Raw genomic sequence first — 16,626 nt, 5'->3', positions numbered from 1 at the left:
CATTCCACTTTGAATTGTGCCCCAAATTGGCAGAAATCTTGTTCTGAGTGCAAAAAAAACATCTTCCCCCGAATAACGATAAATATGTGATGTGTGCGTGAGTAAGAAGCTGAATTAGCAAAATAGACAATGACAGACACTGCCGGACATATTCAGTGGTTAAGCGATCCATTAGTCAGTTTCTGCTGTGGCTTTTCAGAGAATTCAGAGAGATCATTGTAAAGTAATACACAACTATAATGTGGTCAACAAACCCCAAACTACCTGTCAGCCAATCAGACTCAAAGTAAGCATCTACACTGCCTTAGAGTCTTTTATGCTCAATCAAGGCTGTATTTATTTGATCAAAAATACAGAAAAAAACAGTAATATTGTGAAATATTATTGCAATTTCTAATATTGTTTTCCTATTTTAATATATTGTAAAATGTAATTTATTCCTGTGATGCAGCGCTGTATTTTCAGCATCATTACTCCAGTCTTCAGTGTCACATGATCTTCAGAAATCATTCTAATATGATGATTTATTATCAGTGTTGAAACAGTTGTGCGGCTTAATATTTTTTTGGAAGAGGTGATAAATTTTTTTTAGGATTCTTTGATGAATAAACAGTTAAAAAGAAAAACATTCAATCAAAATAGAACTATTTTCTAACAGCATCTGAGATCTGAACAGAGACGTGACACTGAGATGCAATGAGGAGCTTGATTAAATAAGACAATTTCATTTCTTCTCTGTACAGTGAGAGCATGAATGACCATGAAAAACAATTCAACAGCATTGCTCACTGAGGCTGGTTTCTGAAGTTGAGGAGTTTGCTTTATTTAATTACTCTCATTTGTACTGCATTAGTACAGTCAGCACACACAGTTTAACAGTGCCATCTGTTGAGTGCCTGAACAAATGACAACAAACACCCAAGTCTCATTTTAGGAAAGAGAAGTACATTATATTTTGTAGAAAATAAAGCTGGGTCAGTTCATTGGCAGGGTGGCAGTCATGCAACAGTTCATTCTGCTCCTTTACGTGGACTGGACATTGGCTATCAGTTTTTCTTCATATCAACTATCAATTTCCTGTTTTTCTGTTTCGATAGTTAAGAAACATTCCCACGGTTAAGGACTCCACCTGAGAAGTGAAGAAAAGTAGAGAAAATAAAGTTTAAAAAAAAAATAATAATTTAGGGCCCTATGAAATCAGTTTTATTTTTTCCGTTTTAATTTTTCTAGACTCGGTTTTAATGATAACAATTTTTTTTATTAATCAAAAAGCATGTCTAATTAATTGAAATCATGAAATGTCCGAAATTAACAACAATTAAATTTTAAGGCGCTATGAAATGTTATATTTTTTCTCAAATTCAGTTTTATTTATTTTTCTAGTTTTTAACCAAATACTGTGTTTTCCATGTGTGTTTTCATATTTTTGTGGTAAATATTCCTTAACAAATTATATTTTAATGATAATTTTATTAGCAGTAGTAGTACTATCGTTACATTAAGTATATTTCTGTCACAGTTTCTTCAAGTTAAACCAAACATTTATTTCGACAGGTTGCTGTGAAGACCTTTAAGTTTCTGTTACTTTATAAACATACTGGTCTAAATGAACTGCACAAATAGCAAAACAGAATTAGACAATAGGATAATCAGAATTGCTTGCCTGTTCATGTACTCTAAAGAGCCTGTCAGTCTAATAATACAAAAACTAATGAAAGGACCTTCATGATATATTCTAGAAAACAAAATTATGTATAAACTAAGAGAGATTTGCACAGCGCACCACTCAAATGTGCCAAATAACTGTGTGACACTTGCACTTTGAGAGACAAACCTAATTCACAAGAGACTGCTCGCTTCCAGGACATTACAGGCATTTTACCATTTAGACAACAAGTGCGAACTGTTGAGAAATGCTGGTGATTTTAATTACCATTTTGACGCGTGAAGCTGTAGATTACTTATTTGAGTACTTGCAAGTCTGAAGTAATTATTTCTTCAATATGCAATAAATATGCTAATACTGTCTTCAGCAACACATAAATTATTCATCATATCATAGAAGTACAAGGGAAATGCAGTTTAAATGCTGTTTAAAAACAAATGATTACAGCCTTCAAGTGTTCCTCAATGAAGTAAACATTCAGGTTTAGATGCCATTTTTCAAGTGAACACCAACTATACCAACAATAAAGCAAATAATACATTTAAAACAGTGAGTGCTTTACTCTCTTTAGTCAGTGATGTTGTTTAATAAAATAAAAGGTCTTTAATATTCTGACACAAATCAATCTTTTTTCCACCTGTTCACGCTAACACTATTAGACAATAATAATCTAATTAGCAATATTTATATTTCAAAAAGTTGTGCACCACGCTGTAACAGCGCAGTTTACAATGTATTATTTACATTTTTGGAAATGACAAAATGACTGTGAAATGTGAAAATACCCACAAAAGATTATTTAAAGCTATTATTGAATGAAATGAGAAAGTATCAAGTAAACATAAAATTTATTACACATAAACGTTTAGGCTAAAACGGCCTAACATATAGTCTGGAACATAAAAGAAGACAATTTGAGAAACATCTCAGTATTTTTGTTCATGCAATGAAAGTCTCTGACAACCAAAACAGCTTAGTTACAGTTTTCAAAATACCTTCTATTATGTTGTGCAAAAGAAAGTCATACAGATTTGAACGGACATGAGGGTATTTTATGACAGAAATTTTGGGTGAACTATCCCTTTAAATGAAATGATAAGATATAAGAAACTAAAACTGCCAGCAGGTGGCGGTAAATGTCTTTATGAGTCATTCATTCTATTAGTTCAAAACGCAGATTCATTCAGAAACGAAACACCGCTGTGTTGGTCAGAGACGCACAACAGTCCTGCTGTCACTTTAAAGGGAATCATTTCTCTGCCAAATTGAGCAAAAACAGACAATACTCTATTTGAAATATAACAGTATTAACTTCTTATTTACTGAACTGTTCTATAAAATCACATTTGCACTTGGGACAAACAGCACTCGTGTGATTCTGCTCTCGCTGCTTGTTTGATATAATCATATGATATAAATATGAGACAAAAACTCATACAGGGCATTTTTTGTCCCATTATCTTGAATTTTAGGGCATAGCTTCATTTATGGAGTTGTTTCCCCCATTCATATTTGTCAACAGTCAACTGTATGAAAGGTCTGGGGGCGGGGCCAGTGCGTTAACGGCGTTAAAATATTTTAATTGCGTTATTTTTTCATAACTAATTAATTAAGTTAACGCATTAAACTGACAGCCCTACTTTTTATACATTGGGTTCAGGGATTGAAATTAACTTTTTCACTCACCAGCCAATTTGGCTACTACATTTTTAAGTTACCGGCCATTCATAACTTCGACTAGCCAAAAAAAAAAAGACAGAAATACACCAACAGTTTGAGGCCGTCTACACTGGGCATGACAAAGCGACCGTTGTAAATCATTTTGTCAGTACTAGGGGTGTGCGATACTGACAAAATGATATCTCAATATTTTCTGTGATTTTATCGATAAAGATAATTAGACAATATTTTGCTGAGTGTGTTATTGTGCTGATATCTTAAGGACTACCGTGGACAGCTGACTCCTAACGTTTTTGATATTCTTCATATTCTGTGTGGTCAATTCACAGCAGTGCTAGAAATTTATCTTTTCCAATTATTTTAAATTGATTTTTAACTTTTATGGGCATTCTTACCTTTATAAAGCCATTTTTTTCTAAAAGTGTACATCTTTCGAGTCAAATTCTTACATTTAATCAGTCAATTATAATCATAATACATTTAGGCTGTTACTAAACAAATTAAATCAGTATCAATAAAATTTATCTTTGCAGAATTTGCATATGAAGTGGCATTTAAATGCATTTACACATGTTAATGCAGCTCAGAGGGACATGGGATGCTTTAGCCTGCAGTAACAAATGCATAAAACATTTTTTGATATTTAAAACATGAAATGTTGAATACTGATATTTGAAATTATTTAAAAAGATACTTTAAATGTGAAATTAAAACCGCCAGTAGGTGGCAGCAAGTCACTGTTAAGTGAGTCATTGCGATTGAACCGAATCATTTAAACGGGTGATTCATTCAGAAACAAAACAACGTCATGTTGCTCAGAGACACAAAACAGTACTGTGGCTGCGTTTGGAATGTTTTTTTTGTTGGCGAAATAGCACAGAAATAGCGCAAAAACAGCCAATATGGTGTCTAAAACGTAAGTCTCTTGATATTAACTTATTGTTTATTAAACTGTTGCATAAAATAAATAATCACATTTGTAACCATGCTAATTTTTTAAGAAAAAACAGTACTCTTCGTGTGATATTGATTAACTATATGAATTGATATAAATATATAAATTTTCTGCCTCCTTATCTTGAATCATGTGGTCATTCTTAATGCATATTAATAGACTGAATCATGCAGTGAAAGAACCACTCTAAATGCGTGCGCGCACTAAGTTAGTCTAATCAGACCATCACGTCGTGTATGCGTGCCTCTAGGTGTGTTTTGTTTAGCTTTTGCAATATACTCGATAATGTCATGATATCTCACGAGTTCAGTATTTGTGCTAAACCTGCGCAGATTTGGCCTGCATGAACTTCCCCAAGAAATTAATGAGTGAACATAATTTACGAAAAGTAACCCGCCAAATTGGCTAGTGATTTGACAGCGTTACCCGCCACAGCTGATTTTTACCCACATTTTGGCGGGTGTTCATTTCAAACCCTGATTGGGTTGTATAGAAAACGAATTGAAAAGCAGTACTGTTGTCTCATTTAGAGTTCATTGTGAAACACTGGCAACTACTAAACACTACTGAAGGTTCAGCATCACATCCAACTGGAAAAACACTTCCAAAAATATAATACGATATAATCAATACAAGCACCAAACTTCTCTAATCTCCAAGTATTAGCATCTAGGATTTGTTTGCCGTCTTTAGCATTTAGTTAAGGAATGCCAATTACTCATAAATAATTTGCTGAAAGAGGATTCGGCACCACTGCAGGGTAAACTGTTATTGTTGTGAGAATATATCAATGTTAAGCTTTTAAGTTAGCTTTGCCACAGACACGGTGCTGAGATGAGAGACTGATGAGAGTGCATGTGTGCACAAACCATATCTCACCGCTGCCACACATTACATCACACATACTCAAACATGTATTTGCATCTGAATGTGTAAAAATAATTACCTACAATGGACAATAATTCAGCCTTCAGTGGCCCTGATGTCATGTTGTTGTAGTTCTTAGTTATATTTTAAATTTGTATAGATTCACAGCACAAAACACATTGTGTTCAGCACAAAATCACTGCAAATGAACTTGTATTATAATACAGTCTTGTCATACGGCAACATGTTACGCAATTCATTCATGTTGGCATTTTATAAATTTGGTTAGATTGCTTTTACCGAGTGACAGATACATTTGTGCCAAAATGCTGTTTAGAGTTTGGCCTCTGATTTGAACAACGAAAGATATAGGAAGTGTTTTCCCGTTATGTTTTGAAAAGCCTATCTAGCTGAAAGGCCTATTTATTTTGCTAACCTAATTATCCATGATTACAAAAGTTAGTTGCATCTTATTAATCTGCATTAAGCATTGTTGTTGTTGTTTTGCCCTTCCTGTCAATGACCCTCTCAGACTTTTGCACTGGGATCATTTCAAAGAATGGGGTAACTCGGTTTAGCGAAGAAGAAAAAAAAGATTGATTTATTGCAGACTTGTAATGCCAGTGAAACTTCTGTTAAAGGAATAGATCACCCAAAAATGAAAACTCGCTGAAAATGTACTCATCCTCAGACCATCCAAGATGAGATTGTTTCTTCATCAGAACAGACCTGGAGAAAACTGCAATGGAGTCATGTCAAAGATTTGTGATGTTTTTATCAGCTGTTTGGACTCTCATTCTGACGGCACCCATTCACTGCAGAGAGTCCACTGGTGATGTTATGTAATGATGCATTTCTCCAAATCTCATCTACATCTTGGATAGCCTGAGGGCGAGTACATTTTCATTTCATTTTTGAGTGAACTATTCCTTTAAAAGTGACTTCTTTGAAAGACAATTTCAGGCTAAATCAGTGTAGTGTACATGTGAAAAAAAAATGCAACCTAGTACAATAACATGGGAAATCAATACCTACATTTGAAAACTCCTCAAATACTAAATAAACAGTAAAAAGAGAAGGGTTTCAGATATTGGACATGCTGTAAATCCACAGCCTGCTGTTCTAGTTGTGCACCACAGGGAGGCAGTCATAGCAGAAACAGAGCAACCACACATCTGTTCTCACACCAGCACAAACACAACACACAGGTGTAAAAACATTGAAGATGTTCAGACAGGATGACTCATACACATTTTACAAGGGTAGTTTACACCCATGATATCAATGTAATATCTCATATTGCACAGTGGGCTAAACACTGCAAACAGCACAAGAGCATGATATGTTAAGGTAGACCAATGAAATGCTACTGCCATGAATAGTACCAACAACGGCATTTCAGAGTCATAAGAGAGTGCATGTTATCTAAAATCAGTTTATAATAATCATTGATGCATGCAACAGTACAGTATGTATCTTTCTTTGAGCTTTACAAAGTTTTTATTTGATATCTTTATACTTGAATGCACCGTTATTATTTCTATATAACTATTTCCCCAGAACCTTTTATTTATTTAACGTTTTTTTTTTCATTCTTGTATTGTATGCATTGTTTATAACTTGCATTTATATAAAATGTATATTTTGTGTTGTTTGAATAAAAAAAACAGTATGCACCTTCATTGCAAAACCACTAATACCGTATTGACCCGAATATAAGACGATGTTTTTTTCTTGGAAATACATCTGAAAAACGCCGTAGTCTTATTTTCAGGGTCTAGACTTTGACATGTCAATAATACACCCACAACAATAGGTGGCGCCAAATACGCATAAAACAAGTGTGCCATGAAATACGTCTCGAATGCATAGTGATTCGATTCAACACAATGCGATTCAGTGCAATACGATGCAATGGAAAAAAATATGATGCTATGCAATTCAATATGGTACAGATAGTTCACTTTTATTTCTTTAGTTTTGATAGACAGCAAATCATAAATTAACTTAAGTGACTTTTATTCATTTCAAGGTCAAAAAAGAAATATATATAAGGATCAGTCTTCCACAAAATAGACATCAGAATCAAGAAATTCAGGCATCAAACTTCACGTTTCAGAATATATCTTGAGAACACCATTTCCTACACAGAGCTCCCCAAATATCACAGCAGGATCTGTATCATGGGAATATGAACTGATTTCCTCTCCCATGATACTAACGCAGGAAGTCATTCTTCCACAACAGACAACTGAAACAAAATGCCACAGATTTAATTCTATTATACAGAAGGCTCCAACACAACTACTGCACAAAAGAGAGAGACAGATCCAGCCCAGCACAAAAAAACACACCAAATACTGAAGATCACCTGCACAAACAGAGAAGACATTCACCCCATCACCACCCTGAGCCAACAACAGTAGAGGAGAGGCACTGACCTGAGAACAGACCAAATCCAAAAATATCAAGCATAAATGGATGTACACTTGATGATCAGAGTTACAGAAAGTCTTCTGTAATAGCAACAGACCAGAAGACTACAGATAAAGGTCTGAAAGCGCCTCTCTCCATCTGTACTGCAGAATGGTGGAGGGGCCAAAGTTAGTTTTTCATTCCCTCGCACTGAAAGTATGAAGTGAAAGCCTGCACGTGTCACACTCCCACCCTTTCCAAACATTCTCCAGCTTCTCTATTCCTGCTCCCACATTTCAACAGCACTCAGATTGACCTCAGATTCTCTCTTGGGCATCTACGGAGCGCCGGAATAACAGCTAACTGATACAGCCTGTTCTTCCAGCAGATTACCACAAGAACGCTATCCAGTGTTTCTGCGGCAGAAGTCCCTGTAAAAGCACAGGGCCGGTACGGATTTGAGAGTGTGTGTGTGTGTGTGTGTGTGTGTGTGTGTGTGTTTGTTGACCTCCAGAAGGATCTGTGCAGATATCTGAAGCTGTACGGTCGTTTGTGCTGCTTTATCCTGAGACAAGGTAGAGGCTGTAAAGTGCTCAGCCTTGAGCAGAAGGGCAGGCCGGTGAAATATGAGGCTGATGAGCAACAACTCAGACTCGCTAGAGTCAGCTAACACACACACACACACAGCATCTCTCTCCTCCAGTCAGATCTCAGCCGGGTCAGTGGATTAGCTGATCAATACAATCCCAGCAGCGCAGATCAGCCGTCAGCCTGATGAATACCAAAACACTCCCAATACAAACAAGTGTCATTTGACGCTTTCAGGGTTCCCTTCTTGCACTTTCCATAATGTCTCCAGATCTCATTCTTTGTATGTGTTCATAAGATTACACCCAACTAGATTAGGGATGCACGATAATATCAGAGCGTTATCGGAATCGGCCGATAAATGCTGAAAATGTAAACATCGGCATCAGCCAATTTGGATTTCCCGATAATTGTTTGAATTTGCCGATAATCATTTGCCGATAAATTATGCCGATATGCCTTGCCGATATGACGAATAACTCACATGTGCCCAGGGTGCGATAGTGGTAAGATCTCGTCAGCAGTGTGTTCATTCTGTAAGCAAACTTTTGCTTGAATGATGATTAGTTTCACTGTTTTGGATTGCTGCATTTAATTTGAGAATGCATGTACAGAACAAAGCATCTGGTGTGCAAGAGAGTCAATGTTATTAGCGTGCTGTGATCCTAAAGCCCGACCAGTAAGGTGTTTTATTTATTTAGGGGGCGCTGTTGGCCTATTTGTAATAAAATGAAAGTAAAATACACAAATATCATTAAGATACTTGTGTTTCTGAATAAATAAAGAAGTAATTCATGTCATAAATCACAAGTCTGTTTTGCTTACATAAATAAAATCACAAACATGACACTTGTAAATTAAATAAATTTAATGTATACAGTTTTATTCATTAATATGTCATTTTTTTCCCAAAAAGATTTTTAGAATTTTTACAGCTCTTTTGCTTTAGACCATCTATTAATATTAAATCCACAAATAAAATGTTAAGGTTTCAACTGAATTTGTCTGAGAAAAAAAAACAGCAGAGATTGATTTTATTACAGTTATTTTCAAAGCTTTCAATGTACTCTTATAAAAAAAATAATAAAAAACTTAAAAAATGTTTATTAGTTCTAACAAGTATGTTTTTGCTCAAAACTAACCAAAATTAAAAAATAATTTGTTTATAATTTCAGCATTTTTGCACAGGAGAGATTTGGTGTTGTTTCAAAACAAAAAGGAAATATAGATCGGCATCAGCTATAAGCAAGAATGACTCGGAAAATATTGGCATATCTGATATCAGCAGAAATCTAACATTGTGCATCCTTAAATATATAGTACGGGAACTTACTGTTAACCTATTAACAGTTTTTTTCTGTAGCGTTTTTACAAAATTATACAGAAACAAATTTTTTACAGTGTATAGATATTTACATATTCTGAAATATGAATGAGTTTGTTAGGGTGTTTCTTTAATATAATTGAACAGGTGTTCTTCATGGTTGCTAGGGTGTTGCTATGAGAACTATGATTGTTTTTTGTGGCACTAATATTCAGTTGCTATGATTCTGGGTGGTTGCTAGGTTGCTGCTACTGTACGTGATTGCCAAGGTGTCCGGAGTGGTTTTTAGGAGTTTTTTGCTTGGGTTCTAGGTGGTTGCTAGCGTGTTGTGGGCAGCTGCTGGAGTGTTGTTAGGCAGATAATGTATTCTGAATGGTTTCTAGGGCACAATGTGGTTCCTAAAGTGTTCTGAGCAGTTTTTAGCACATCACATTCTGGTTGCTATAGTGTTCCAGCTGGTTTCTAATTGTATGTCTGAAACCCACTAGAAAGGTTTTTTTTCTTTTTTAGTTTCTTAGTTCTTCTCAGTAAAGATACTTTGTTTAGCCAATGTAAATTTGTTAGTTCATGCAATGCTGATTGGATTATTTTGCTAATAGAAAAATTCTTGTAACAGCAAAACCAGTCATAAGGGTTATGAGATTGAGATTGATACATCATCTGAAGGCAGAATAAATGAGCTCTCCATTGATGTATGGTTTGTTAGGATAGGACAATATTTGGCTGAGATACAACTAAATAAAAATACTGGAATCTGAGGGTGCAAAAACACTAAAATATTGAGAAAATCACATTTAAAGTTGTCCAAATGAAGTTCTTAGCAATGCATATTACCAATCAAAAATTAAGTTTTGATATATTCACGGTAGGAAATTTACAAAATATCTTCATGGAACATGATCTTTACTTAATATCCTAATGATTTTTGGCATAAAAGAAAAATCAATAATTTGGACACATATAGTGTATTTTTGACTATTGCTACAAATATACCCCAGCACCTTAAGACTGCTTTTGTGCTCCAGGGTCACATATGTACTTGAGGTAATTTATTTATTTCTGGAAGAAGGAAAAAATGTGTAAAAATCACCACATTCCCAAATTTATGTTTGTTTACACATGACAAACCTTAATGGATAACTTAGTCTAACATGTAGACAACATTGTCTTTGTTCGTAAAACAACTTACAAGACTAAGATATCCAGAAAATTTATATAAGTGTTTGAACATACTCTAGGCCTCAAAACTAGACGCATAATCCTCAAGAACGGTGGCAATCGACAAATGTTAAAAAGATGAGCTCTTTCCATCACAATACAAGAAATAACTAGCAATAATGACAAAACAACAACAACAACAACAACAAAAGTTTAAATGAAACAATAATTCTATAACAGTAACTGCAGAATTTATTCATGCTGCAATGCATGCTGGGAACTCGCAAATCCTTAATATTTATTTAAGACAACTGTGTTTGGACTAGTTGGGACAATATTTGGGGTATTTTTGTTGGTCTGACAAGGGTTTTTGTGTAGTTTCGAGAAAATAGCATTTTTTAGTATTTCTGTCAGGACCACTATCATCAAAGATAACTTACAATTAGCATACATTTTAGGTTGGGGGTATGGTTCTGTTCTGGGCAACACTCCCTGCCCATCCATGCAGCCTAGCATGGATAGGAGCAGGGAGAGCATAAATGGCCCCCCTAGGGTAAACTGAATAAAAGTGATTATTTTATATATCAACATAATTCAGTGGTCTGACTCAAGAAGAAATATCCAATGCCATGTCCTGACTGGACGAGAGGAGGAGCTGGGGATGGAAGTGGGTGATTAGCTCCTGAGCAAAGCGATAGCTGCTGAATAATGACTGAAGGGACCTTATAAAGGGAGTTATGATTGGCGTCGTATTCCTATAGGTAGACGTGGATCAGCTGAGTGTCAGCTGATGCGAGCTTGACTAACGTGACCTGCCAGAACTAACACTACGCTCCATTTCAGACTCAAAAGGTTTCGTAAACTGGAAAATGTGCAGTTAAATTTTTTTACAGTGAAAATGCATGAAGGAGACCCAGGCAACCAAAGTGGAAAATGTGTGTGTGAAGAAATGAAGGGTGGTGAAATGCAACGGGTTGCTGACTCACACCTCCAGCACTGGCACAAACCCAGAGCGCCGCTGAGAGCCACTTCCTCTAGAGCAGCCCATGACGCCGGTCACATGACACCAGCACCTGCCACACACACTGTTTACCTCCGTCTGTGACCATGTGGAAGTAAAGGGTGACACCTCACAGAGCACTGCTTTAATCAGCACTACTGAGAACAGCGCATGTAAACAGCATGATGATTTAGAAAAGCAATTCATTTCCTCCCAAACAGCCCCATTTCACAAACACACCATTACTTATGCAGAGTAAATGCTTACTGGCATTATGTGCATTCAGAGCTCTCAGCGAAATACTGCAATCTATAAAATCCTGACGGGAGGCTAGACACAGAGTCTGTCGCAGACAACATCACATCAATGACGGAGCTGCCTGCAATAATGACATCATTAGAAAACTAGAAAGGGAAAGTTTATCAAGACATGCTTTCAATGATTTGACAAAGCCTTACCTGACAGTTTAAAACCGCTCAAAGCTCTCGAAGGATATTAGGATGTAGTTTAGAACAAACCCTTTAAGTTGCGTTCACATTTACCATTGTTCGACAATTTTTTGTAATTGGGAAATATAATTTCAATATGATTTTGCACAATGGGAAATTTCGTGAGGCAGATTTCCCCCCACAGATCTCGCAATGGGATAAGTTTTAAAGGGATAGTTCAAATGTGATGTTTATCTGCTTACCCCCAGGTACTGTTATCGGCCTCTCTCATCTTTTTAAGTGGGAGAACTTGCACAATTGGTGGCTGACTAAATACTTTTTTGCCCCACTGTATATGACTTTCTTCTTATAGACGAATCCAGTGAGAGTTATATTAAAAATGGTCTTTGATATTTCAAGCTGATTAATGCCACTCAGCGGGTGTCGCATGCATCAGTCCAAAAGAAGTTAAATAAAAAGCGCCCATCCATAAAAAAAAAAGTCTCTCACACGGCTCAGGGGGGTAAACAAATCAATGCGTTTTTGTAAGAAAAATATCCATATTCAAAACATTATAGGTAGACGTGGATCAGCTGAGTGTCAGCTCCTACACGGAAGCAGCTCCGGGCGGATAACGTATGAGTTCAGCGCTACGCATGCGCTGATGAGTCTCGTGAAAACCAACGTTTGTTAACAGGAGCAAAGAAAGCAAAGTTTCCTTACTTTAGCAAAGGAAAACCAGTCTCCTCTTGGCTTATATCGAAATCCTCCGACATTCTTCTTTACAAATCCTCGTTTTGTACTTCTAATAAGTGACCGTTGTTTTGTTTTGATCTCTCCCCTGCGCTTCCGCGTGCATCACTTCTGAGCGACGCATGCGCAACGGCCGAATACCTCAAGCGTGTGATGGAAATGTTACGCCCCTTACCATACTGTGATGCCGTCTCATGGCCGGAGCGACGAAACAAAACCAATCAAACCCATTATAAACGAGACATTTGTTGCATCCCGTGGGGACATAATTACGGATTATAATGACTTATACTGTCTTTTTACGTGCTGCGTTGCATCGCGCCGTGTAAACATAAAACCATGTCTGCATTTGTGATCGGAGAAATGACAAACAACAAGCGCTACTCTACACTGCTCAAAACTCGCGTTTGAATCATCAGTGGCAAATCCTTTAAATGAAAACTTACTTCCAGTCTGTAAGTCAGAACAGCCGGCATTGTAGTCTACTCTACCAGGATCAGGAAAAAAATGTGTCTTCCATAAAATGTGCTGCACACACCTGGATATTTGGGTTGAACTGTTCTGGAACAGTGTTGTAAATACAACTTAACCACTGATTTCTAGTCGTGTCCTTCCAAAAGAGCCGGTGGCTAGAGTGAGCGGAGGCTGGCGGCTAGAGTGAGCGGAGGCTTGCGGCAACCACATGTGACGACCACGGGCTGGACTCTGCTTCGTCCACTGTGAAAGCCGATCTGGCGATCCACAGCGCAAAGTTGATGTATTTCCTCAGCGACCAGCACGGATCAGCTCCAGACATGATGAAGCGGATATCGTCCTCTTTTGGAAGACCAAACAAAGTAGTTTCGCTTTCACAAAGAAACACACGGCAATAGCAATACTACAGCGAGAATCAAAGTTGCGCCTTCTTTCTTTGCGTGAACATTTGGGCGGCGTTATGCAAATCTTCCCACATCATGACGTAGACATGTGGGGGCGTGTTAGAACGAGCCGTTTTAGGTAGGCGTGGTTGAATCTTAACTTTTATAAAGAATATCTCTTTGGATTTGAGACTTTAGTCTTTGCAACTTTACAGATCTTCTTTATGCACCAAGAGCTCGTAACACTCCAAAGAGAAAGGAAAGATTGAAATTGCATTATATGACCCCTTTAATTTAACTCCAACTGGATTCGTCTGAAAGAAGAAAGTCATATACACCTAGGATGACTTGAGGGTGAGTAATTTAAGGGCTAATTTTTATTTTTGGTTGAACTAACCATTTAAGACATGAAACGATCAGTCTGTGCAAGAAACTGAACAGTATATATATAATTTTTTACCTCTGATCCACCGCAATGTCCGAGCGTGTTCACAACATCCAGCGCGTGATGCGTGTACGTGCTCTGGCATAGTAGACATAGATATATATATATATATATATACACGTCAACGTATCTAGAGCGGTATCTAGATCTATACATATCTATGATAGTAAGATGCATGTGCGGAAGCAATCTGTTGTGCGCATTGGTCACTCATTATTTCCACAGTGCAGAGAGATTGCGGACATGTTCACTGGCTCTGCAATGATCTAAAGTTATTTAGAAGTACAGCTCATCACAATGGAAGACGATTTTGATATATCATCAGACAACGTGGAATTTTTTGCCCAACCGTATTTATTTGACGTCACGCGCCGGATTTTATGCTCAGGACAGTTGGACATTGCGGTGGATCAGAGGTAAAATATGATTCAGTTTCTTTCACAGACTGATTGTTTCGTGTCTTAAGACCTCAACGTATCGTCACGAGCCGCAGGGTTTAATTTGGTTTTGTCTGTGTATGGATCTAGCTTAAAGGGATAGTTCACCCAAAAATGAAAATTTGATGTTTATCTGCTTACCCCAGGGCATCCAAGATGTAGGTAACTTTGTTTCTTCAGTAGAACACAAACTGAGAATTTTAACTCAAACCGTTGCAATCTGTCAGTCATATAAAGGAGGTGAATGGGAATCATGGCTTTGAGAGTAAAAAAAAACATACACAAACAAAACCAAATTAAACCCTGCAGCTCGTGACAATACATTGAAGTCTTAAGACACGAAACGATCAGTCTGTGCAAGAAACTGAACAGTATTTATATAATTTTTTTTACCTCTGATCCACCGCAATGTCCGAGCGTGTTCACAACATCCAGCGCGTGATGCGTGTACGTGCTCTGGCATAGTAGACATAGATATATATATATATATATATACACGTCAACGTATCTAGAGCGGTATCTAGATCTATACATATCTATGATAGTAAGATGCATGTGCGGAAGCAATCTGTTGTGCGCATTGGTCACTCATTATTTCCACAGTGCAGAGAGATTGCGGACATGTTCACTGGCTCTGCAATGATCTAAAGTTATTTAGAAGTACAGCTCATCACAATGGAAGACGATTTTGATATATCATCAGACAACGTGGAATTTTTTGCCCAACCGTATTTATTTGACGTCACGCGCCGGATTTTATGCTCAGGACAGTTGGACATTGCGGTGGATCAGAGGTAAAATATGATTCAGTTTCTTTCACAGACTGATTGTTTCGTGTCTTAAGACCTCAACGTATCGTCACGAGCCGCAGGGTTTAATTTGGTTTTGTCTGTGTATGTTTTTTTTTTACTCTCGAAGCCGTGGAGCCCATTGACTGCCATTATAAGACTGATAGACTGCAACGGTTTGAGTTAAAAATCTTAGTTTGTGTTCTACTGAAGAAACAAAGTCACCTACATCTTGGATGCCCTGGGGGTAAGCAGATAAACATAAAATTAAAATTTTTGGGTGAACTATCCCTTTAACACGCATTTTCCACATTGACCAACATAAGGCTGCTTGTTTTGAAAATGACTTCTGTGTGCGCTGTGCTTCATAGATACAGTACAAATTTTTTTGCCAGCGAAATTTCCCTGAATTCGTGTGAACAACTTGAACCCAATGCAGAATTTACAAGGGGCAATCAACATGCCCTTATGTGAAATTTCTAATCATGGCGATTCCTACTGAAATGACTGGATTTTTCCCAAACTGCTGTAAATGCGTGCTAACATAGCCACACCTTTACCCTAGAGCAATTTCATGATAGTTTTTAATCCCATTTATTACATAATTAAATAGCCTGCATTTGCACTCAAAACAGAATCATTCTTTAGTTCTTACACAAAAATAAATTAACAGCGTGCACATGTAGTGGTTTTAATGATCTTGACTCAGCAGTAGATGAGTAATGATATCACAATGCAGGCAACTTTATATTCATTCTACTGTTTATAGTTATCATCATTCATGATGTGCTTCAGGATCAGCCCACTGAAGAGGGAGGGGAGAATCACACAAAGACAGGAAAGCTTCAACCTTTCAGCTGTAGAGGACATTCACACCGCGGACAGACGCGCGAGCTGCTGCGTCACACATACACACAAGCCGAAGGTCAAGACTTACTGGACGGCGTCAGACAGGCCCGGCTGGGAAAAGCAGCCAGACACTACGGAGCCCATGAGTGTCGGTCGGCGGCGCGTGGTGTGTCCTACCTCCAGATGCCAGACGCTCGGCTCTGACCTGCATGCTAGGACACGGCGCTCTGTTTGTGCTTATTCATTATTGTAGCGAGTCTCATCACCACAGCTCCGGCGTCTCACTCCATCTGAGGGGGGCTGGGTCGAACACACGCTTGTGTGTGAATGGAGCTATGGCCTTTATTTACATCCATCATGCTCTGGGGCACGAGGCTGCGATGGAGCTATAAATAACAGCAGATGATGAGGAAATG

The 16,626-nt window shown here is 37.5% G+C and overlaps 1 protein-coding gene across 1 annotated transcript in view; it reads right to left on the bottom strand.

Annotated features, from left to right (window-relative positions):
* Nucleotides 1-1,102: 1,102 nt before the first annotated feature.
* LOC107566909 (PH and SEC7 domain-containing protein 3-like) overlaps nucleotides 1,103-16,626 on the bottom strand; it is a 42,594-nt gene continuing 27,070 nt past the window's right edge. The window contains exon 5 of the mRNA XM_016252479.1: nucleotides 1,103-1,129. Coding sequence (XP_016107965.1) covers nucleotides 1,117-1,129 — 13 coding nt within the window. The 3' untranslated portion in view covers nucleotides 1,103-1,116. The remainder of the gene's footprint in view (nucleotides 1,130-16,626) is intronic.

Source organism: Sinocyclocheilus grahami, unplaced genomic scaffold (assembly GCF_001515645.1).
Source record: "Sinocyclocheilus grahami isolate Dianchi unplaced genomic scaffold, SAMN03320097.WGS_v1.1 scaffold1111.1, whole genome shotgun sequence".
NCBI classification, from domain to species: domain Eukaryota; kingdom Metazoa; phylum Chordata; class Actinopteri; order Cypriniformes; family Cyprinidae; genus Sinocyclocheilus; species Sinocyclocheilus grahami.
This window is presented reverse-complemented; position numbering and strand designations above follow the sequence as displayed.